This window comes from Watersipora subatra, chromosome 7, assembly GCF_963576615.1.
Source record: "Watersipora subatra chromosome 7, tzWatSuba1.1, whole genome shotgun sequence".
Classification (NCBI taxonomy): domain Eukaryota; kingdom Metazoa; phylum Bryozoa; class Gymnolaemata; order Cheilostomatida; family Watersiporidae; genus Watersipora; species Watersipora subatra.
Genome location: NC_088714.1, coordinates 24,562,443 through 24,587,338, shown reverse-complemented (window position 1 = coordinate 24,587,338; position 24,896 = coordinate 24,562,443). Strand labels below are relative to the sequence as shown.

The window sequence follows — 24,896 nt, the reverse complement described above, 5'->3', positions numbered from 1 at the left end:
ACTTTGGAGTGTTTTGTCTGCTTTATAAATAACTAAATAAAAACGCTAAACTGAACACCATACTTTACTCTCAGGCTTGTCTCAGATAGAATTTCTTTTACAAACGTCAGAAGTAAACAAATCCTGACATACCTGTGAACAGGCTAACTTATGCTATGAATATCTTATATGAATACAAGATTCCTTTTCATCACCCTTAATCATGCTCCCTGCTTATGCCATTTCTAATTGTTATTAGCAAAATAGTTTTACAATAATATAATACTACTAATTATTATCTCTATTATTGTCATAGTGATACATGTACCATTATTATTACAGATTATAGTAATATATCTTCTACTATTATTATATATGCACTATTAATATAGTAATATATCTACATATATTACATATTAAAATTAGTAAAACAGACTATAACTTTAGATATAACACTTTATTACTAATAGTTTCATGTTTGGTAAGAGCAATCTTTAAAAGATTGCTCTTACCAAACATGAAACTATCAGTAATAAAGTGTTATATCTAAAGTTACAATCTGTTTTATTGATTTTAACTTGCTCTGATTTTATCATTGAGCACTCTGCTCAGATTTTACACTTTTACTCATATATATTACATATTATATAGGTATATATGTAATGTATATAAGGCCTACATATATTACATATGATATATGTGTATAAACATATAATATGTAATATACATACATGTGCATGCACACGCACACACTCACGCACGCATGCACACATATATATTAAATATATTTATTTACATATGTATACTATTTATTCATCTGTTACTTGGGTACAACTGTTTATTATTTGGTTCACCAGTATGCTCTCTATCTCTTACCTTATGGCCAACTGTTGTAGATATTAATATAAGTATTCCTTTATCTCACATAGAGTACATAACTCCTAAGCAAATACTATAATCATGGTTAAAAATTAGAGCTGTCATTATTTTAACAACTCCAGGCTACAATTGCTGTTGTCATTAGGCAGAGGAAAAACCTAGAATAATTGTTGCTATTGTTACATGTATTAGGGTTAATAGCATTGAGTTCTTGCAAGTTGGTTTGTCAAGTTAGTAAACAAGAGTTTGCCAAACAGTCAACCAGGTTATTAAACCCAAGATACATTGGGTAGCATGTTCATCGGTAAATGTTAGTAACCACACACTGCTCGGTTAGGGTTAGTGATTCCACTCTCTACACTAGTTTCTTACTTTGTGTTTTTACTCGTGTTATCAGACTGTTCTTAGTGTCCAAGTGTATCACAACAGATTCAATATGCACTTTCTATGCAGTAACTTACTAACCCTCTGCATATAAATACTGATCGCTGTGCTGATAAATATAGCTCACATTAGACTTCCTCCAGTCTGTGGCTGTATCAATAGACAAGAGCCAATAGATACAAATCTAGCGCGCACTACTAAAACCTTGGTGGGAAATATAAGCATTACGTTAGATCATTGTTAAGTCATTTCCAGGCCACTCAGCTTGGCAGATTTCCACTCAAAGGTGTCAGATGACCAGCATTTTCTCTGCATAAGATATACTGGCACACGGACAGAGTTTATCAGTGATTGCTTGCGGATGTTAAACATCGGATAGATCAACTGGAATAAAAGGTAGTGTCTAATTAGCTTCAACCTCTGTCTTTAATACTTAAAAAAAGTTTTTAAAAGTTCACTGTATGTTGTATATACTTTCACAATTAAATTTGCTCCTGAAATGTAATATATTCTACTAATTGATAGCGCTGTAGAAGTCATTTACTAACTAGGTTTTATATTCTTCTTCATACTCCCCAGTAGAGCTTGCACTAAATACAATGTGTGCCTAATGGTGCGTTTACACTGGCCGATTTTGTCACCGATTTTGTCGTGCACAGACAAATTTGATGAGTCGGTGTCGGTCAGATATAAAAAAGATAACGATTTGTGAGTTTCTAGACCGCAGTTCCTAACTCGGTTTGAAAACTGTGTAGCTGTGTTGGCGATTATATGTAATCAGTAGTACCATTGACGTAAGAAAATAGTTTTGTATAGTTTTTAAAAGAAACCTTTGACATCAGTGTTAAACGTCCTGCTCTAGCGGGCAATATTTGTTTCTTTTTTGCATTTTTAATGCGAGCGGCATCGTGGGCCAGCATCGTGCTGCACGCTTGCAGTCAAAACTCTTCTTCTTGTAAATTAAGAATGATTACTGGCATTAAAGAATGGTTACTGGTGTTTTGCTGGTGCTGGAAATGTCTAGATTTATTCTAGATACTAGAAATATAAGGTATACATATAAAAGAGTGATAAAAACATAATACATTGAAAAAATACCAAAAAGGTTTACTGTTCTTAATAAAATGTTACGCTGCTAAAAATAGATCCTAGACAGATGTTTTATAAGCAACTATGTTCTTGATGACAGTTTGTGTGGCAACAGTGTCTTCTAGTGCAGTCTGTTAAATTTCTAATTGTAATTTTCCTTCGAAATATTGGATCAAGTTTTAGATTTTATTTTAATTATTTTAGGTGGTAGATGTTGGCATAGAACTGGCGATTTCCAAGTCGAAATCAACAATCAAGGTATGTCTTTCTGAGGTTGTGATCTAAAGTTGATGTGACGTGATGCTGTCAAAGTATCTCTATTTCATTTAATCAGCGGTAAAAGTTCATCATGGGATTAATTTTATCATAATTTTTGCTACATCAACAAAATATATATTTTATAAACTTATTATGCAACGCTTAACGGAGCAGAAAAGATTTTGCCATATTGTATTATTCGTTAACTTTTTTATCTTTATCAAATGTTTATTTTCAGTTTCATGCTCTACTGATCCATGATAGTCTCACTAACGCATTAGACCAGCCTGCTGACATTATTATAGTACCAAGACATGATTCTGAGCGAAGTCATTACTCCCTAATGGTTAGTATTCTTATGCTGCACTTTTATACTAAAAGACTATGTCAAGATATTAATTTTGAGAACAATTAGTGTTGCATGGCTGTGCATAGTTATTATAATTGTTTTAAAAATTTAAAACAGCACATCTTTTATATAGCATGTAACTTGAATAAGGTAACTGTTTTGTAGACACGGAAATACTTGCTCTGCGTGTATCTATAACATGCAACTTGCATTAGCTTGCATAGCTTTATATACAAGTTGTATACGGTACTCTGTTTGCAGCTGGTAGATAGGAAACTTTGAAAAATTCATTCAATGGACTCTCTTTCTTACAAAGGACAACAGACCATTGAAAAAAGGTGAGCATGAAATTCTTCACTAGGTTTGTCGGTAAATCTTACAAAAAGCAACAGTTATTGCCTTTGCATTCTAGCATAAATGGTTTAATCCAAAAGCTCACTGTTAGCAACAATATTTACAGGAAGCTTGTTTCTGTTGATGAGAGGTTTGCTGATTATGCTGTGACAGATAGTGACAACATGCTGTGACGGCTATGCAACAGAAAGATTGTGTAAGCTGTGGACTGTATGTTACCAAGGTGAAGCTGTGGACTGTATGTTATCAAGGTGAGTGACACTCTCATTCGTAGAGGTCTCAAGACTTCAACAATTATTAGTAGGAAACGTCTGGTTGGATTATTTATCTACACATTAACTATTACTAAGGAACCTAGTCCTATTCTGTCAATTTTCACTGTTAACCACAATTTTTTTTCACCAAAATTAGTGTGATTCCTTGTAGGGGGTTATGCAATAATCTTGAACTTTCTAGATATTCGGCACATTTTTGTTGTTGTAAACTTACTAAAGAATAATTCTAAGAATCTCCATTTTTATAATGTTATTAATATTTTCAGCATGCGCAACGATATGTTGAATCGTTTGAGCTAGAAAATAGAAAAGATGGTGATATGTCTTTAAATCCTTCCACATACCGTAAAGAATTATTGGCAAGTATAAAGGTATGTGAAACAATAACTATTCCCAGCAGATTTAGCACATCTGTATATCTTGTATGTAAATAGATGTTAAGATACTTCCTCACTTATTTGGTTTAATTTTCTCAACCTGAACTAACAACTTTTTAACATTTTTGCATTGAATTTCGTTTTTAACCAGTTGTCTTTATTTATGTTAGGAAGATGGTCGAGCATTGGCGGATATCAAGCTCTCTATTGAAGCAGGTAGGTTGAAGATGTAAGTCACATTCAGGCTAACAAGTTTTATATTTGTATCATAATAATACATAAAAATTATTTTACTGTGTTCACCAATCTAGAGCATGAGAATACTATTCTGATATCTTTAAATAGTATAGTGTTGGTATCTATGGACATTACCTGCTTTATATATATCTAATGCATGTTCTTAACCCTTTGGCTACGGCGCGCTTACGGCCGGGAAAATACCACCGTACGGAGGCAATTACTAGGGCGATTTGAGCCTTCGGCATGACTGCATAAAAACTGCAGTAACTTACATCACTATTCTGATAGTTACATAAATTAATATGCATAGGAAAGCTGAGAAATTTCTCTACAAGCTGATATTTTTCTATGCAGATAGCTTGCAAATGCTTTCCAGCAAAAGTCTCAATTTGTTGAAGCTATTAATTTTTTTTATACACCATTTTCAATTGTATTTTCCTAATTGATAAAGGTAATTGGCAATGTTGTATAAATAATACATGCACGGATTCATAGGTTCTCAACAATTTGCAAAAAAAATTGGTCGTCAAAGAGCATTGAAAGTGGAGTTATGAGCTCCGATGCATTGCGGGAGCACCACTCGAAATTCTCAGTGCGTGACCCAAAAGACCAGCGAAAAATGGAGGCCTGACAATGTCGCCTAAACTTCGCTATAACGTACATGCAAATTGGAATAGAGCTATAAATGAATATGCATTTGAAAGCTTAGAAATTTCTCAACAGGCAGCCATTTATTCCCTGTAGATCGTCCCTGCAAAGTTATTCGTCTGTGAATATTTCTATCAACATTGTGATGTGTCAATGTTGCCACCTTTCTATCATAAAACATCGATAACAAATACATTTTTGGAAGCAATAACTCTGTGAAAATGGTTTATGATAAGCATCTGCACAGTGTCATATGTTTGCAAGAGTTTGCAAAGAAACTGGTTGTCCAAGTCATCCTTTCCAAGCCAGCAAGCTTTCATCTATAGATATGAATTTACCAGGCAGTGAAACAGAATATAACCGGTCGCATATCATGGCAAAAAGATCTTCTAACTTGAAAAATCTATGTGTTTCATGAAAAATCGCGTGTGTTCATGATGAATAGATTTCCATAAAAGAACACATCTTTGCAAAGTGTATTGCTTGCACATGCGTATTAGGTATTATTTATAACCTCAAAACAGTATTACAAAGCCGACGGAAATTGATCAAATTACTCATTTTAATGCTGTTTTTTTAATAAATAATATATTTTAAAAAAGGTCTATCGAAGGCCGAATTATTTCGAGATCCGTACGCTGAGACAATGCTCGTATTCCGGGCTTTTATGGATTTTGGAAGCAAAGGGTTAACTAGATCAAAACTTTGTGGAGTAGTCTGTAATGTTTTCTATTTATTTATTTGTGTAATAGCCAAGGAAGAATCCACCAGAGTTGGAGCAGTGAAGTGTTTCACGACAACAGAAGATCATGAAGCTACCAACTGGAATGGCAAGGAGCTTACAGAAAACCCTGTGGAATTTCCTGCTGTCTCACTAGATGCTCAGCTTATGTATTATAAAATCAAGTACCTGAAGCGCTATAAAACACACCATACTAGTTATGGTGTATTTAATGTAGTTCCAGCCGAAGATTAGGAACATTGTCGACAGGAGCATATATCTGGAACATATTATGGTATTCAGACGGTAAATGAGACCATTTTATATTATCTTAAAGAGAGTAGCTCTGACTATCCGGTCATTAGTCGGCAACTTATTAGACTGAGTCCAGCTGTACTAGAAGCTTACGAGTCATGGTGTAAGAAGTTGACTCCAAAAGATGACAATAGTAGGCCATCTCCAGCATATTATGGTATGGAAAAATCCATTACGCATAGCTAAACATATGCTTTCCTGTTATGCTTTCCAATGTACACATGTATGCGGATAACTGGCATATCTTCAATATGTTTTAAAACAAAATTTTATTGTTTGTTCACACTGGACTATTATAGTGTATTACCTTTTATTTGATGCCCTGATCCAGTAGTAACTACTGTTTTATTAACTTTTATGTTGCATACATTTATATAGTTTAGCCATCCTGTATTTCTAGTCAGTTTGTTTGCATTAGTGGAATATGCATCAAGGCAGTGTGTACTCAGCTGTACTCAGTGTATACTTTTTCTTTACACAATTTTGCAACTTGGTGTATTCAACTTTTTCAATGGTTTTTCTATTTGGTACATATTATATTTCGTTGAGAAATGCTATGTAAATCTAAATAGTATATAACTTTTACATACAACATACAATGATAATACCTTCTCATAACTCTAAGCTTTAGTTTGTATAATGTCATAAAACTTTTATGTAGCCAGTCTAATACTTGCTCTTCAAGTCCATGAAGTTGAAATAAGATAACTGTTTTGTAGCCAGGCTAATAATTGCTGAAAAGTTAGGTTTTAACATGTATTTAATAGAAATATAACTGTTTTGTAGCTAGGCTAATATTTGCTGAAAAGTCAGGTTCTAACATGTATTTTATAGAAATATAACTGTTTTGTAGCCAGGCTAATATTTGCTGAAAAGTTAGGTTTTAACATGTATTTAATAGAAATATAACTGTTTTGTAGCTAGGCTAATATTTGCTGAAAAGTCAGGTTCTAACATGTATTTAATAAAAATATAACTGTTTTGTAGCTAGGCTAATATTTGCTGAGAAGTCAGGTTCCAATATGTATTTAATAGAAATATAACTGTTTTGTAGCTGGGCTAATATTTGCTGAAAAGTTAGGTTTTAACATGTATTTAATAGAAATATAACTGTTTTGTAGCTAGGCTAATATTTGCTGAAAAGTCAGGTTCTAACATGTATTTAATAAAAATATAACTGTTTTGTAGCTAGGCTAATATTTGCTGAAAAGTCAGGTTCTAACATGTATTTAATAAAAATATAACTGTTTTGTAGCTAGGCTAATATTTGCTGAGAAGTCAGGTTCCAATATGTATTTAATAGAAATATAACTGTTTTGTAGCTGGGCTAATATTTGCTGAAAAGTCAGGTTCCAATATGTATTTAATAGAAATATAACTGTTTTGTAGCTGGGCTAATATTTGCTGAAAAGTCAGGTTCCAATATGTATTTAATAGAAATATAACTGTTTTGTAGCTAGGCTAATATTTGCTGAGAAGTCAGGTTCCAATATGTATTTAATAGAAATATAACTGTTTTGTAGCTGGGCTAATATTTGCTGAAAAGTCAGGTTCCAATATGTATTTAATAGAAATATAACTGTTTTGTAGCTGGGCTAATATTTGCTGAAAAGTTAGGTTTTAACATGTATTTAATAGAAATATAACTGTTTTGTAGCTGGGCTAATATTTGCTGAAAAGTTAGGTTTTAACATGTATTTAATAGAAATATAACTGTTTTGTAGCTAGGCTAATATTTGCTGAAAAGTCAGGTTCTAACATGTATTTAATAAAAATATAACTGTTTTGTAGCTAGGCTAATATTTGCTGAGAAGTCAGGTTCCAATATGTATTTAATAGAAATATAACTGTTTTGTAGCTGGGCTAATATTTGCTGAAAAGTCAGGTTCTAACGTGTATTAAATAGAAATATAACTGTTTTGTAGCTAGGCTAATAATTGCTGAAAAGTCAGGTTCTAACATGTATTTAATAGAAATATAACTGTTTTGTAGCTAGGCTAATATTTGCTGAAAAGTCAGGTTCCAATATGTATTTAATAGAAATATAACTGTTTTGTAGCTGGGCTAATATTTGCTGAAAAGTCAGGTTCTAACGTGTATTAAATAGAAATATAACTGTTTTGTAGCTGGGCTAATATTTGCTGAAAAGTTAGGTTTTAACATGTATTTAATAGAAATATAACTGTTTTGTAGCTAGGCTAATATTTGCTGAAAAGTCAGGTTCTAACATGTATTTAATAAAAATATAACTGTTTTGTAGCTAGGCTAATATTTGCTGAGAAGTCAGGTTCCAATATGTATTTAATAGAAATATAACTGTTTTGTAGCTGGGCTAATATTTGCTGAAAAGTCAGGTTCCAATATGTATTTAATAGAAATATAACTGTTTTGTAGCTGGGCTAATATTTGCTGAAAAGTCAGGTTCTAACGTGTATTAAATAGAAATATAACTGTTTTGTAGCCAGGCTAATATTTGCTGAAAAGTCAGGTTCCAATATGTATTTAATAGAAATATAACTGTTTTGTAGCTGGGCTAATATTTGCTGAAAAGTCAGGTTCCAATATGTATTTAATAGAAATATAACTGTTTTGTAGCTGGGCTAATATTTGCTGAAAAGTCAGGTTCTAACGTGTATTAAATAGAAATATAACTGTTTTGTAGCTAGGCTAATAATTGCTGAAAAGTCAGGTTCTAACATGTATTTAATAGAAATATAACTGTTTTGTAGCTAGGCTAATATTTGCTGAAAAGTCAGGTTCCAATATGTATTTAATAGAAATATAACTGTTTTGTAGCTGGGCTAATATTTGCTGAAAAGTCAGGTTCTAACGTGTATTAAATAGAAATATAACTGTTTTGTAGCTGGGCTAATATTTGCTGAAAAGTTAGGTTTTAACATGTATTTAATAGAAATATAACTGTTTTGTAGCCAGGCTAATAATTGCTGAAAAGTCAGGTTCTAACGTGTATTAAATAGAAATATAACTGTTTTGTAGCTGGGCTAATATTTGCTGAAAAGTTAGGTTTTAACATGTATTTAATAGAAATATAACTGTTTTGTAGCTAGGCTAATATTTGCTGAAAAGTCAGGTTCTAACATGTATTTAATAAAAATATAACTGTTTTGTAGCTAGGCTAATATTTGCTGAGAAGTCAGGTTCCAATATGTATTTAATAGAAATATAACTGTTTTGTAGCTGGGCTAATATTTGCTGAAAAGTCAGGTTCCAATATGTATTTAATAGAAATATAACTGTTTTGTAGCTGGGCTAATATTTGCTGAAAAGTCAGGTTCTAACGTGTATTAAATAGAAATATAACTGTTTTGTAGCCAGGCTAATATTTGCTGAAAAGTCAGGTTCCAATATGTATTTAATAGAAATATAACTGTTTTGTAGCTGGGCTAATATTTGCTGAAAAGTCAGGTTCCAATATGTATTTAATAGAAATATAACTGTTTTGTAGCTGGGCTAATATTTGCTGAAAAGTCAGGTTCTAACGTGTATTAAATAGAAATATAACTGTTTTGTAGCTAGGCTAATAATTGCTGAAAAGTCAGGTTCTAACATGTATTTAATAGAAATATAACTGTTTTGTAGCTAGGCTAATATTTGCTGAAAAGTCAGGTTCCAATATGTATTTAATAGAAATATAACTGTTTTGTAGCTGGGCTAATATTTGCTGAAAAGTCAGGTTCTAACGTGTATTAAATAGAAATATAACTGTTTTGTAGCTGGGCTAATATTTGCTGAAAAGTTAGGTTTTAACATGTATTTAATAGAAATATAACTGTTTTGTAGCCAGGCTAATAATTGCTGAAAAGTCAGGTTCTAACGTGTATTAAATAGAAATATAACTGTTTTGTAGCTAGGCTAATAATTGCTGAAAAGTCAGGTTCTAATTTGTATTGTAATTAGAAGAAAAAGTATAACTGTTTTATGGGCAAGCCAAAACTTGCTGTAGTCATATAAAATAACTGCTTTGCAATGTAGTACATATGTAATAGTTTGTAATAATAATAGTATCAATGTACAAGCCCTATTCAAGAGTATACTAAAAACCATTTACAACAACAGCCTCCTACAACTACGCGGTACAACTAGCATTAGCAGTTTTGTAGTTCCATAGAAACGACCTTGTCAACGTTCAGTTATATTGTAGGCGCCAAAATTTATTTTTGTGTACATTCCGCAACCGATTTAGGAATTGCGGCTAGAAACTCACAAATCGTTATCTTTTTTATATCTGACCGTCGGTGTCGGTGTCGGTAGGTGTGAACAGAAAAATCGGTGTCGGCACCGATCTGAAAGTCGGTGTCGGAGCTACCCAGCAGTGCCCGGTTGCACCGACAAGTCGGGCGCTCATCAGCCAATCAGAAGCTAGGAGCCTCTGGTTAAATGAGCCTAGGCTTTAATGACAGTGCTAAGTTTATGAAACGAAAGGGCTAGGTTTAATGAGAGGCTAGAAGACTGTCATTAAACTTTCCCTCGTTCTCTTTTTAATAGTGAACCAGCATGGCTAGCAACGATGTGAACGCGAGAGTACCAAAAAATCAAGTTTTTTTCTTTAATTTAAATTAATTAAAAGTGAATAGCCAGTTGTACGACTACTACTAGTTCTACTACTAGTACGACTGTAAATACAACTGTCAAGAAATTTGCCGGCCCTTACTTGGCACGATTTAGATTATGTCATACAGAAATAAATTGCGTGTGATTTCATTCAATGTTTTATTAGCGAAGGAAATTCACTAGCTGAGGAGCGTACGGACATTTGCTCTGTCCACTAAGTGAGCGTTGCTCCCTTATATACAATAAAATTGCCCGTTCCGGCTAACGGGACCGAGTGAGAACACCGGCTAGCAATGTTTAAATGGCCAATTATTAGGCCCGCTAGTGCGTTGATATGACAACATAAACGACGACAATTGATAGCATAACGAGTAACAAGGCCAACAATAAAAAGGCAATAAAGAGAGAATAAAAAGGACAACTCATATAATAAAATATTTACAGACATATAAAATATATACAAACAAATAATTACAAGAAGTGTAAAGTGTTGGCCCGGCGTCCATCGCACTACTACTACCACAAATATACATTCACCATTCAATCTTCTTCATTATTCATTTTATTTATTGTAATTACTCGGACGAAAGAACTGCACGTACAGTTCTTTGCTCGGATTTTCATTGCCTCATCATTCATTTATTGCTTGGCATTCAGTAGTTGCTTCTAGCAGTAGTAGTAGGAGCAGTAGTAGTAGTGTAGTACTAGTATATAATTTTCCACATCAAGCGCGTTGATTTTTATGTGTTTTAAGTTTAATCGTCTTCGCGTGGTCGGGTGAAGGTCAGAACGGCGAAACGCTGTGATTGGCTGTTGGTACCGACAAAAATCGTTTGATCGTTGCAATGTAAAGTGGGAGTCGGTGTCGGCACCCATACGTGAAATGTCGGAGGTACCTGTCTGAGTCGGGGTATTGGCACCTAATCGGAGTCGGTGTCGGCCAGTGTAAACGCACCATAAGTATATGTATTCTTTAGTATCTTAAAGTGCTTTTAGGTTTTCTATGTAATTGGCTCACATGCAAAAGAAAAATTATGGTAGTTTGTTCTGCGATTGAGTACACCATACTACTTTATAACCAAGTCAAGTAGGATCGGCCAGTGAGCGTGTTGTCCACAACTGTACGATCAATTGGATGATACTTTGCTTTTGTAATTTTGTTGGCGGCTATACTGAAATAATTTACATTGACTAATGTAGCATGACATAATATAGTGAGTTATAATTGTACTATATTATAATATTATACCATACCATTTCACGATATAATATAGTGAAATATAGTACAGTATATTATAATTGTAGTATATTATAATATTATATCATACCATTTCACAATTTAAATAATGAAATGTAATATATTATAATTGTACTATATTATAATATTATACCATACCATTTCACATTGTATCATGTCATATCGATAAGTATGTCACATGATATGATATCATATCGTAACATATAATATCGTATGATGTCATATACTGTAATCTACTATCACACAATATCATACCATATGGTATTATATGGTGCAATGTAGCAAAATACAATTAAACAAATTTTAATATAGTGTAGCAATATATTAAAATATTATTACATGTGATGCAATATGGTTGTAATGCAAAATAAGTTAAATGTGTTGTAACTTTTTATATTATTGTGCTTTCCGTATCGATTAGCTACCGCTTTACAGAACTCACTATCATGGCAGAACAGAATAAGATGATTTATTTTGATATGCGAGCTCGAGGTGAAACAATCCGTATGCTTCATGCTCTCGCTGGTGAGAAACTGGCAGAGGATCGGCTTGATGCTTCTAAATGGCCTCAGATAAAGTCAAGTAGGTACCACCTTATCTGGACAGTTTATGTGACATGCTGACTTGCATTGCCAGTATTCATTGTCACATAGCCAATGTGTTTAAAATATTAGACAGCCAATGTACATAATACACGGGTGCTTACTCAGTATCCCGTACAAATCAACTTTTAAGAAAAAGCTCAAAACCAAATTACACAAACATAATCTACATGTATATCAATAAATCCTATTTTGTTATTTTGTGTGCATGTGTTTGTTAATTCAGGCAAAATGCTATACATTTCTACATTCTTTGACAGATTTCCTCTAAACTTCACTCGTATATGCTCTGTGCAATCCACCAGATCGCTAAAAATATCTGGTTTCAAAATGCTGTTTAGTTTCTGAGAACCAGTCTCTTAAACACTCACCTGCTGACTGTCTGATTTATAATGAAAGAAATCTATCCTCCGGCTCATGACAGCAAGCCGGCCATCATTCTAAGCTATTTTTTTATACTTGGTGAACTCATAAAGATATTCTTAGCTCACTCTATACACATATAGGATTAATCAGATTTTTTAATCAAACATCCATCGGCTCCTAAAAACCCGCTATTAAAACACCCATCTGAGTAGAAGCTCAAGAATGCAAGTGTGCATTATGCATTAAGGACAACCACGCCCAAAGAATGCTTTCTTGAATTGTTGTTGTGAAACTAATGCAGCAATTTGCATTAAAAATCTACACACATGCAGTGAGCGACTTGATTGAAAATAAAAAGGGGATAGGCAAGCTTCAATGCTAGCCTATATTAAAAAATCTCACTCCGCTATTTTGTGCCCACGCTTGTGTGGGAGTGTGTATGCGTGCCTGTTAGTGTGTTTTGAATTTTTTGCGGTTTTCCTCTCAACTTCGCGCGGGTGTGCTCCGGTGCCTTCTGTTAGGTTGCTAAAAATATATTTTCTTCAACAATGTGTAACTCCTGGAAAGTAGCTTCTTAAACACCCACCTAAATGTTATGGGATTAGAAAGAAAAGAAATCTAAGGCATCTATAGGTTTACTGCTAGTACATGATAACTGTAATGATAGAGTTAGGATTTACTGTTATTAAAATATAAAAATTATTGTAATTTTAATGAAAAAACAATTCTGATACATACTTATTATTCATTTAACAATTGATAATCCTAATATTCTAGCCAAAGCAGACCTGTTAAAGATTGATCAGTGTAGACATAATATTTAGCTAACCTATCTGTTGAAACTTCAACCATTCAGAGTAAATTTCTTACCAGCAACTCTGATAGCCCATTCATTGTAGATAGAACCTGCAATCATCTGGTCATCACACTCATTTCTAACTCAAGCTTTCACCTCGCTTTGGTGTCATCACAGCCATTAATAGTTTGTTTGTCTGAACAAATCTAAGAATCTATGTTTGTTATCATCGTTAAAGGGTCGACAGAATGCTCATTAAAAGCTCTGTGCTACAATTAAAGAGCAAGGTACCAAACAAGCTCAAGGCCAGATTGGGTAGCAAGTACTAGTACCACCAAAACACTATCAATGGCCTTTTTCTTAAACTTCCTTTGCCTGTTGTTTTCAGGTTCACTCATCATTCTTTTTTAAACCTTTTCTCTTCCCCCCACGGCTTCTTTTAAACTATATGATGTCTTATTAATATAATTATATCAAAGATACATAAACATTATACCAAGTGCATATAGAACACATAAGATAAGAATATTGTATATGCTGTTGTATAGTCTATATCAAAAATATATAAACATTATACCATGTTCATATTAAAAACACAAGGTGAGAATACTGTAGGTAATCATTTTGCTTCAATACCTTCTTGATTAGAGTTTTCCTTTGTTGATAATAATGTATAAACAGCTTTAAAATATTTATACATATAGGCTAGTGAATGGCTACATACCTAGCAATTCAAAAATCTCTAATTTTCGATATTTTTTGACCAGCAATCAATATAAAATGCTACAGTAAGATGATATAATGATACAAAACCTTGTCAGTAGTAACAATAACATTATTATAGTAGTAACATATTAACACTGAAATTAATCACTATTCTCACTAACACAGGCTATAACCCCTGCAGCTATGGAGTGAAAGTAGAGGATAAGGGTTGTGACTATTATACATGCATTTTCGTTAATGAATGGCATTGAGTTCTTGCAAGTTAATTTGTCTAATTAGTACATCAGAGTTTCGTTATCAACTTCTAATCAAGCTATAAAACCTAAAGTGCTTCGTCAATTTTTATCCACTTGGTAAATTTTAACTAACGTCCAATCCTCAATCATGATTACTTCGTGTGATACTGCTCTCAAAACTACTCTGTTAATTTGTTTCTACTTTAACAGAAACGCCATTTACACATACCAAGTCTTAGGGAAAAATAATAACTTCCACCACGTGGAAAGCGCGAGAGAAAATGGACAAGGATAGATAACTCCAGCTTAACATTATAGCGCACTTAATAAAAGAATATTTTCCTAGAGTGCGTTTGATATAAGCCAAAATAATTAATGGCTCTTCCTGTGGTGTACTCTTCCTCAGTACTCTGTTCTGCCAAGCAGCAGGTCAGTGGTTTAAGCCCTTACTAGGTTTCAGGAAGGGCATCGGTCTTAAATTGATCTTATGTTAGGGTAGGCAACCCTGAAAGAAACCTAGAGTAGGCTATTAGAAACCACCTCAGAAGCTAGCCAATAAAGCTCACAAAATCTGTACACCAAGCCTTTGGAAAGTATCATGACAAGTAGGACATGCCTATGTCCATTTTGAGAAAACCGTAGTGTACCCCATTGATTTTTAAGCTATAAAGCAGTTTTTTCAGCTACTTGCATGATAGTTTTATTTGTAGTCAGTAGTCAAACAAAACAGTAAAAATAACAATGCTGGTTTACTGCAATAGAAAACCAGTCATCCGCATGCAATCTCTGTCACAATTAGAACATCTCTACTAGTGTTGTTATAGACTATAGAAGATGCTAGGAAGCACCTGCGGCCTAGTGGTCTAGTGAACAACCGGGCTGGGGCTTACCTAATTCTCAGCAAAACCACTGGCGGTTACAGGAAAGACATCCGATCTTAAATTGCTCTCTGCCAAATCAACTAACACTAAAAGGCAATTACCTAACTGTAGTTTGTTGTAATGGAACATTCTCTGAGGCATTCAGCAGATTTTCGGCACTGCCAATATTAAATTTAAAATGTAAAATATAACATAAAGATATTCATATCATAAAAGTATGTACAGCTTAGCTCCTTTTCTATTTTATTAATATGGTGTCTAGTCTTTCGAGTGTGGTTATAAATTGCCAACATTGCTTTATAATCGTAAGAACAATGTGAGACAGCCACCGTACTGCATGACAGTTGATCAGCCGTAGCTTGTTCTGGCTAGCAACAGAGTGCCATAGCAACTTTTACAAATTCCATGCTCAGACGTAACACCATGGTATGTGATTTGGGTGATTTGATGCATATTTAATAGTGGCTGATAAAATGTAAGTTCTACCTAATTAGTAACTGCCAGATAGCTGCTAATTGATAGCTACTTTTGTCCAATTTCTTCACCTTTCCTGCCTTATCACCCCACCCACCCTTTTCCCCTCTCCTCTTTGTTCAGCATATTTTTAATAATGACAATAGTATTAGGAATAGCTAGCCATTTTCCAGCTTGCTTGGTAACAAATACTGCTGGAGAGGGACTTTCTCACATATCAGTATTAAATAGACTTATTCACCAAAGAAGGGAAACCACAGGCTAAGAAGAACTTATGACTCAGCAGATGGTTTGCGGCTAAGCATGGGCAAGGGTCATATGGGCCTGTGTGATGGCATCAAATACATCGACGATTACAAAATGATTGGTTAAACGTGCCTGCTACTGGCGAATGCCTTTACTTAGCAGATAAGATAATTATGCCTGTCAGCAAAAAGGGGTCATTATTTAGCCTTGGCAGGTCGCATACGTCTGTCGGCAGAAAAGGTGTCAGTATTTAACTTGGGCAGATCACCTAAGCCTAACCCCTTAAGAGGGGTCAATCTTTAGCTGACTTAGCTTGCCTGAAATACTGGCTTGCCTGAAACCTTCATGCTGAATCATGGTTCTACAATCTTACATGTATATCTATAGCTATTGATGCACCTCTTGGCCAGCTGCCCATTTACACCACCAACAAGGGACGTCTTTGCCACTCCACAACCATCTCAAGATATGTTGCTAAAAAGTTTGGTGAGTTCCATTGATAATTTATGGAGAACTTCTTCTGCACTGATTACTTAAAACAGAATCCATGAGCATTTCTGTTGACCAGCTGAATGAGAACTGAGTATATGTTAAAATAACTTACAATATAACAAGAAACAAAATTTTATAAATTTTAATTTGTTATATAACAAACTCAATAAAATAGTTTAATGTTTTCACACACTAGAAATGTTTTCACAATTTTAGGTTGCTATTATTATTCTAAACAGCCTAAAGAGATTTTGATGAAATGACCCTGCAAAGTTTTGTCTTCTCTTGGTACCTGGATGTTTCCTGATAAAGCACAAAACCCAATGAACCCAATGAACCACACAAACCCGATGACAAAGTTCTATCTTTCTCAAACCGACATTCTTTAAAGGTTGACTTGCAACAAAATTCACATTACAGTTATTTGGTATTAAAAGATTCACCTTGTCTTACTCTGTTGTGTTGTAGGTGCAAAATATGCGGAAATGTGATTACTAGCTCTTAAAAGCTCAAAAATTAACAGTTAATCGCAGCCACACGAGACCGCCGTAGTTTGAATTCTCTTTCCTAAACGGCTCAAATGGGACGTAGTTGTACAAGATGGTTTTTGTTTACACTTTCACGCAACCTCATTCGTCAAAATATTTTCACAAATATACTTCACGGATTCAATAAAACCATGTCTATTGTTCTTACATGTCTATTTTATCGTCAGTGTAATGCTGTCACTTTCAGCACTGATATCCTATAGTCTACCGTGAAAATTCGTTTAATATTTTAAAATTAGCTCGAAGGAGTACATATCATTGTCTGATAAACATGACGAGCCTGTTGGTCACCTGTGATAATCGAAAAATGCTGCAGAAATTATTCGCGAAGTATGGGTCACATGATCAGATTACGACTAGATGATTAGATCAAGCCGAAACAAAACTGTAAAGTGGCGAGCATCTATATTTGATACGGGGTTTTCCGTAAAACTCGAAGTGTTTGTTATAAACTAGTCCTATGAGAAGTTTTATATTGAGCTTTGTTTTGGCCATTTGTTTTTTCAATTCACGTGAGAACACCACATGACAAAACAATAACCAAATGTAATGACTACGTCAGAGAAATAAACTGATTCCAATCTACAGCGAATCTACCATCTTGTACAACTACATCCCATTTGAGCCGTTTTGGAAAGAGATTCCAATCTACGACAGTCTCGTGATGGCGCCGATTAACTGTTCGTTTTTTAGCTTTTAAGAGCTTGTAATCACATTTCCACATATTTGGCACCTACAATTCAGCAGAGTAAGACATGGTGAATCTTTTGATATCAAATAACTGTAATGTAAATTTTGTTGCAAGGCAACTTTTAAGATAAACTTGCGCAAAACTTTTAGTAAATGTTATAACAAAATATCGTTATGTATAATAAATATAAATATGTTTAAATTTTGATGTTTTAAGTGATCTGATTGGCCGGACGTTACAAGATTAAAACTGATTAAAACACTCAGATCAAACGGAAGTGGGATTATCATTTCTATAGTTGCAAAGAAACCGACAGAATAGAGACATATATTCAACACATACATATAACATTCCAACTCGTCTGCAATAGCTGATATCAACTACAGCAACGATAACGACTAGTGACATCATTTCGCACTTTTTTTTTCTGAGCGTTTTAACCACAATCAAGTTTTGTCGATTTTAATCTTGAAACATCTTGGCAGTCAGATCACCTCAAACATAAAAAACAATCACAAATGCTAGAAAAATACCGATACTTTCTGATAAAATCTACAAAAATGTTGTGCAAGTTGATCTTTAATGAATTCACAAACTAAGTCACTGTACTGTTTTCTTTCAGGGCTGGTGGGAGAAGGTCTTTGGAATGAGACACTCAATGACCTTGTAGCTGAGACTCTCCAGGAATTTGTCAACAGTTTTATTCCAAAGGTCTTCTCTTGGAAAGTGAGGAAAAGACGTCCAGAGCCGGTGGATGGAGAGAAGCTTGTAGAGGAAGCAAAAAAGGATTTGTTACGCCGACTAGCGTATATCAGAACTTTGAAAACAGGAGAACACAACTTCCTATTTAGTGACCAGGTGATCTACATACATGCAGTATAGTAAAATTTAATAATAATATAAGGTATACTGTATATAATACGCATATAATACACATTAAATATAAACTAATATATATAATACAAGCAGAATGCCCGTCATTGCATGGTATTAAAAGACCGCTTATAAATAGTGGCTGGTAATGTAATTGCCTGCCACTTACTATTAGCCTGGCACAATGCCAATGGCTAATTTGAGGAAGTTAGTAAACTTACTAATAAGAGCCAATAATAATGTACAACTAATCCGCTGCATCTCGCTTAGCTTAATTGGTTAATTTATCGCCTGGTAAGGGGGGGGGGGGTTTCAGTATTAAATCTTCTGCGATATGGATTTGTCATTGCTATATACTAACCAGCTATAGCTGAACAGACCGAATGATTGATGACAAACTTTGAGAGATATATATATAGAAATATACATAATGTATATTACATATATATTATGCAATATATACAACTTTGACAAGTTGTACACACATATTCACATCTGAGGGCATGTTTTTACAAAAGTTCAATAATCAAAGCCTTCCTTATAAAAAAGAATACACAGTGTTTTTCTATTTCATGTGTACCTATGTATTTAGCTAGCTAAATCTACAAGAGAGAATCGAAAAAAGATAAAGGCCGCACTCAATAGCATTATTGTTTAGTATACAACTTTGTTTCAGATACAACTAGCAGATGTGTGGGTGTACACTACACTAGAATGGGTGAGACCAGTCTATCCTGACACAATGGAGATAACCCCGTGGATCAAGGAATTTGTTTTGAATTTTGAGTCAGACCCAGTAATATGTAAATACCTGGCAGATCGACCAATCACGGCTATTTGAACATTGTACAGTCTAGCGATAGTTCTACACTCTATTCTTACTGTTCTTACTTATATGCCTTCTTTAAAAGTTTCTTCAGTAGACTCAATGTGAGAGACAAATATCTGCAATATAATAATGCTATAAATAATGTTTGCAATAATATTTATAAAGCTTGAGCGTTATAGAAAGCCATAACTTTGCTGTTAAGCACTCATACTCTTAGTTCTATTTAAGATGAATCTCTAACAAACTCTAAAACAAAACTTTTAATGGAGTCTTCCATTACACTTGAACATCTCCAAAGCAATAAAGATGTTCAAGTGTAATGGGGGTAGGGGGAGGGGGTCAAGGATTGATATGGTAGGATTGTTTGTTGCTTTTCTAGTAAATGAAACTAGATCTATATCATTGCTCAATATTTTGAGGAAAGTTAATGATGCTCAGGCTTACATAAAGCTATTAGTTGAGTCAGTGTGTCAGACAAAATGATCACAAAATATTAGGTGAGCTTTAACTAAACAGACGAAACTACTGCTTTGTTTCATAAACTTTGCTGAAAATTGCCCTAGCATGAACGACAGGTAAAAAGCAGCAAGTAATGCACTGACTTACACTGTTTTCAACCAAAATGCATATAATAAACTCTGAGAGCATAATATGCTGTTGTTGCAAAAAATACTCATCAGGATTAACTAGCAAGGCTTTTACTGAACCACTAATTAGGGAAGTTTTTCAGAGAGTGATCAATTTCTTGTCAGTAATTATAAATGTTAGTTGCTGGTAAACTCCTAGAGAATCCCAGCAACAAGTCATTGAGTGTTTCATTTCAAAGACCTTCGAACTATCCTGAGAGAAAACAGCACATTGACTATGTTGGTAAGCTCATTATATAGCCAATACTCATTAGCTTTTTTGTGGTTGTAGCAGTGTAACACTGACAGCACTGCATGAGCAACCCTTTGAAGACCAAGTATGATATTCACTTAGCTCGTTGCAAGCAGAGGCTACACACATTTTTTAAGAGTATTGTATGCAAGCAATTGCTCTGAGCTCTTGGCTAAAGATGTCTGAGTCCAGTGGTCAGGAAACCGGGACGACTAGAGACCCGCCCAGTTGCAGACAGTAAATTAAGGTTGGACGTCATTTTTGTCATCGCAAGTGGCCTCTTTTGAAAATGGAACCCGACCTGTTGTTTTCAGGTCAGGTGGTCTAGACTGTAGACCACCTGGCTATGGTGATATTTTTACTATTATTTTTGGCAACCAGCATTTCAGTTTATGAACAGCGTTACAAATGGAATTACAGTACAACCATTGACAGAACTACCTTATAAAGTGAAGAGTTGCGGTGGTTCCAGTTCACCTTTTGCTTCATCTACTGGTGATGATCCTGATTGAGGGAAACTAGTGGCAAATTTCCTATCACTTGGCACATACCAGCATTGGTAGACCAGCTCTCTACACTGTATTAATTGACCAGTTTCCTACATTCTAGAATATATGTAGGTATGGTTATTGCATCTGTCGGTTTCTCAGTGTACAGGACTGCCAGGATACTGTAAGTGATCAATGGACTGCCAGGATACTGTAAGTGATCAATGGACTGCCAGGGTACTGTAAGTGATCAATGGACTGCCAGGGTACTGTAAGTGATCAATGGACTGCCAGGGTACTGTAAGTGATCAATGGACTGCCAGGGTACTGTAAGTGATCAATGGATTGCCAGGGTACTGTAAGGGATCAATGGACTGCCATGGTACTGTAAGTGAACAATGGACTGCCAGGGTACTGTAAGTGATCAATGGACTGCCAGGGTACTGTAAATGATCAATGGACTGCCAGGGTACTGTAAGTGATCAATGGACTGCCAGGGTACTGTAAGTGATCAATGGACTGCCAGGGTACTGTAAGTGATCAATGAACTGCCAGGGTACTGTAAGTGATCAATGGACTGCCAGGGTACTGTAAGTGATCAATGGACTGCCAGGGTACTGTATGTGATCAATGGACTGCCAGGGTACTGTAAGGGATCAATGGACTGCCATGGTACTGTAAGTGAACAATGGACTGCCAGGGTACTGTAAGTGATCATTGGACTGCCAAGATACTGTTAGTGATAACAATTAAAGGAATGAGCACTTTATACAGTACAACAGCAAATACTGCCCTTACAATCACTAATTTATTATTGATACTAGTTCAATAAACAGAACTATTTGCTATATAATGCAATAAGAAATCAATGTAATAGTATAATAAGGAAACATATATTTCTAGCAAACACTGAAAGGCAAAAGCAAAACAACATTGTAAAATTGTGGAATTGCCTCATCATGACATCACTATGTTTTGAAATTGCAAGTCTCATAAATACATTAAACCTTTTGTGGCTGGACCAGTTAGGAATAATTTCAGTGTTTTTTGTTGGAAATTTTCGGAATTATTGTCAATTGCATGTCAAAGGAAAGCACTCTGATGGATTAAATCTCCCAGTAAGTTGGTGATGCCAAAGCACATGTATACAAAAAGCAAATTTCTCTTCCACTTTTTGGGTAACTTTCCCTTAATGTGTGCAGCTCTGGAGAAGGTGAGGTATGCGCACAAAGTTCCACATTGCCTTTGCATTATATCTCACTTGGTTAATAATTGTAGCATCTTTGACCTTTGAGCTCTGTTGCAAAAAGCTGCTAGATAAACAAAAAGTGGTTTAAAAAGTTAAAAACCTTTGGGTCACCATACTTGTAGAAATCTGGCAGAAAAAACTTAAATCAAAATTAATACACTGTAAATCTAGTTGACTACTTATTATACAATCATGATGAGCAGGTCATAGAAAACAATCAATATATCAATAGATGATAATAACAAAAGATAACAAGGTATCTGTAAGCGTAAAATTAATTGTATGAATTAGCATTGTATGAATATTGTTTTATGTAGAACTGTACCAGGTTACACAGTCTTGGTTTTACTCAGCATGATAGAAAATAAAATAATATAACTAGAGAAAAGAAGAGAACTGGAACAACTACAATCACTATTAGTAGCTAGTAAAGATACTCTCAAAGTTCTGCATGAGTAATTTCTAATTGTGTAAGAGCTAGTGTACTTTGTGATTAGTTTCTACTACGCAAATTATCTCATCATATTTCATCAGAACTGGTCTAGGAATGATTGTCTTACAAAATAAATAATTCTGCTAAGTCATTTTCAATTAATTTGTTTACGCCAAATATTAATATACATCCTATTGGTCTGACTGATGAAAGTATGATGTAATTGATATGTTCTCAATTTTTGAACTAAAGAAATAACAAGAGCTTGCTGTTCAGTCATTGAAAAAGCATTGTATCGCACTCCTTGGTATGTGCCTTTTTCATACCCATGGTGTATGCATTGTATCATTCCTTGGTGTGTGTGTATTGTATCACCCCTTGGTGTGTGTATTATATCACCCTTTGATGTGTGCGTTGTATTACCCTTGGTGTGTGCATCGCATCATACCCTTGGTGTGTGTATTGTATCAACCATTGGTGTGTGTTATATCACCCGTTGGTGTGTGTATTATATCACTCCTTCATGTGTTCATTGTGGCACCTTTTGTTATGCGCATTGTATCACACTCTTTGGTGTCTTTGTATCACACCGTTTAGTACGTGCATCTATATTCATAAATCTAAATATTTGTTTGTCTGTATATCCAGTTAATGGCTCATACTGTAATTGAACTTGGTAGCACTGGTTTTGGAGACAGGCACCCTAACTACTACACTACACGGGCACCTTGCCATACTAAGGAATAATTGCTTAATTTAGCATGCTTGAAAATCATGATTGCTTGAGAGATCATGACGCGTAATAATTATAGGTACAATTATTGCATGCTGTTGCAAGCTGGCTGCTTGGTTTTATGGGGTGTGGTTGGCTTCGCATTCATGCATCTGCTGAATATATGGGTGCAATTCCTGCGGGGTGAAATATTTTTTCTTAACGCCCTATGGAAAGACGGACACAACTCTTGCTATAAAAAATAATTCGACTAGCTCAAGCTACTAGCTTAAGTTACTTAAATTCATCAGGTAAAGAAACTTAGTCAATGGCAACTACGCTATCTTCTACTGTTTATAAGCTGTTTTAGCCTTGAGCAAATGTGTATGATAAAAAGTAAGAAATGTTTTTCATCAATCTGTTTAAGCTATGCCTCAAGCTTTAAAATATTTGACTTATGCATTGGCCGGATACACACAGAAATGAAAAACACATTTGTTTAAAAGTTAGAATGGTAAATGTTGTTTATGTTGATTAAAAATAAACCTTTTGTGCAAAATCTTTTTTACTATTTGTGCAACGCCAGGCATTCATCTAGTTGTACTATGTGTCAAAAGTTGACTACACTGACATAGAGTTTCTATCAATATCGATGTTGATGTTAGTTCCTATTAGTGTGGGTGTGCAGTAGATATGCATTGAGCAACAGTTAAAGTCTCTGCGCCTTCATTAATCTGAAGTTGTCCTTACATGCCACTTTTTCAGGATGACTTGCAAATAGAAACCTTTTTATCATCATCGAACATGTTTTTATTCATTTAACTATCATAATTTAGAAAGTCAATTATTAATATATAGTGGTTTATAGATTTATAGTGGTTACAATGTTATTAATGGTGATAACAATCCTACCCTGCTCAGTTTTTAATTAACCTAGTGTACCGCAATTAAGGCAACAATATTATTAAAAAAATGCATTGTAATAAAAAGGTTCTGCAGCAGAAAAGGCCTGCTGCATATACAGTATATACGGTTTGCAGTAAAAGCAGCCTGCAGCAAAAATTATGTCTACAGGAAAAAGGGTTCATAACACAGTTACTTTCAACAAAAATATTTTGCCACAGAAGGCTACAGTTTATATATCATGCGTACTTGAAAATCTTATGCAGTGTGTGTGCCAAATGTTAAAGCCAGACAAACTTTTAAAATAATGCAGAGTATATAATGAGCTAAAACGAATTATATACAAATAAGTTTAATCACAACGTAAAGAATAATATCTACAACTTCCAGAATTACCATTTAGCTAAAATGACATGCTTTATTCCACCTGTACTTTTGTAGTTTCTTGCTCTATATATTGCTTTCATCTGTCTCTGATCACCGTTGGAAGGTTTCAGCACTTTTACTAAGTTACCGGTGGTTAACGACTACATTACGATCAGCTGTCGATAGGCCAATCAATAGGCCGCATTGTTAGCATTCCTTTGATTGCCTGTTCTATATTCTGCTGGTCCTAATGTAGGAGCTGAGCAAGCTCCTGCAAGTGATGCAAGCTTTACGAAGCGTCTATATAGCAGACAATCAGTCATTTATAAATAAAATATTGCATAAAAAACCGACAAGCCACGTATACTGGACTGACTTGGCACTAACTACACTACACATATGCGCACA

The 24,896-nt window shown here is 34.5% G+C and overlaps 2 protein-coding genes across 3 annotated transcripts; both read left to right on the top strand.

Annotated features, from left to right (window-relative positions):
- Positions 1 to 1,516: 1,516 nt before the first annotated feature.
- LOC137400234 (glutathione S-transferase 3-like) lies at positions 1,517 to 19,601 on the top strand. Its single transcript, XM_068086565.1, has 5 exons — positions 1,517 to 1,638; positions 12,134 to 12,280; positions 16,413 to 16,511; positions 18,379 to 18,614; positions 19,306 to 19,601. The coding sequence occupies exons 2-5, from the start codon at positions 12,145 to 12,147 to the stop codon at positions 19,468 to 19,470; spliced, it is 636 nt and encodes a 211-aa protein (XP_067942666.1). The 5' UTR covers positions 1,517 to 1,638; positions 12,134 to 12,144; the 3' UTR covers positions 19,471 to 19,601.
- On the top strand, positions 2,157 to 6,580 carry LOC137400057 (uncharacterized). 2 transcript variants are annotated; one of them, XM_068086366.1, is made up of 8 exons: positions 2,157 to 2,293; positions 2,536 to 2,589; positions 2,828 to 2,935; positions 3,200 to 3,276; positions 3,399 to 3,543; positions 3,834 to 3,938; positions 4,115 to 4,160; positions 5,585 to 6,580. In XM_068086366.1, exons 6-8 carry the CDS (start codon positions 3,888 to 3,890, stop codon positions 5,806 to 5,808), a joined length of 321 nt encoding a protein of 106 aa, XP_067942467.1. In that variant the 5' UTR covers positions 2,157 to 2,293; positions 2,536 to 2,589; positions 2,828 to 2,935; positions 3,200 to 3,276; positions 3,399 to 3,543; positions 3,834 to 3,887; the 3' UTR covers positions 5,809 to 6,580. The 2 variants fall into 2 exon arrangements, with proteins under 2 accessions (XP_067942467.1, XP_067942468.1); XM_068086367.1 differs by lacking the exons at positions 2,157 to 2,293; positions 2,536 to 2,589 and having other exon boundaries at positions 2,687 to 2,935.
- Positions 19,602 to 24,896: the final 5,295 nt, after the last annotated feature.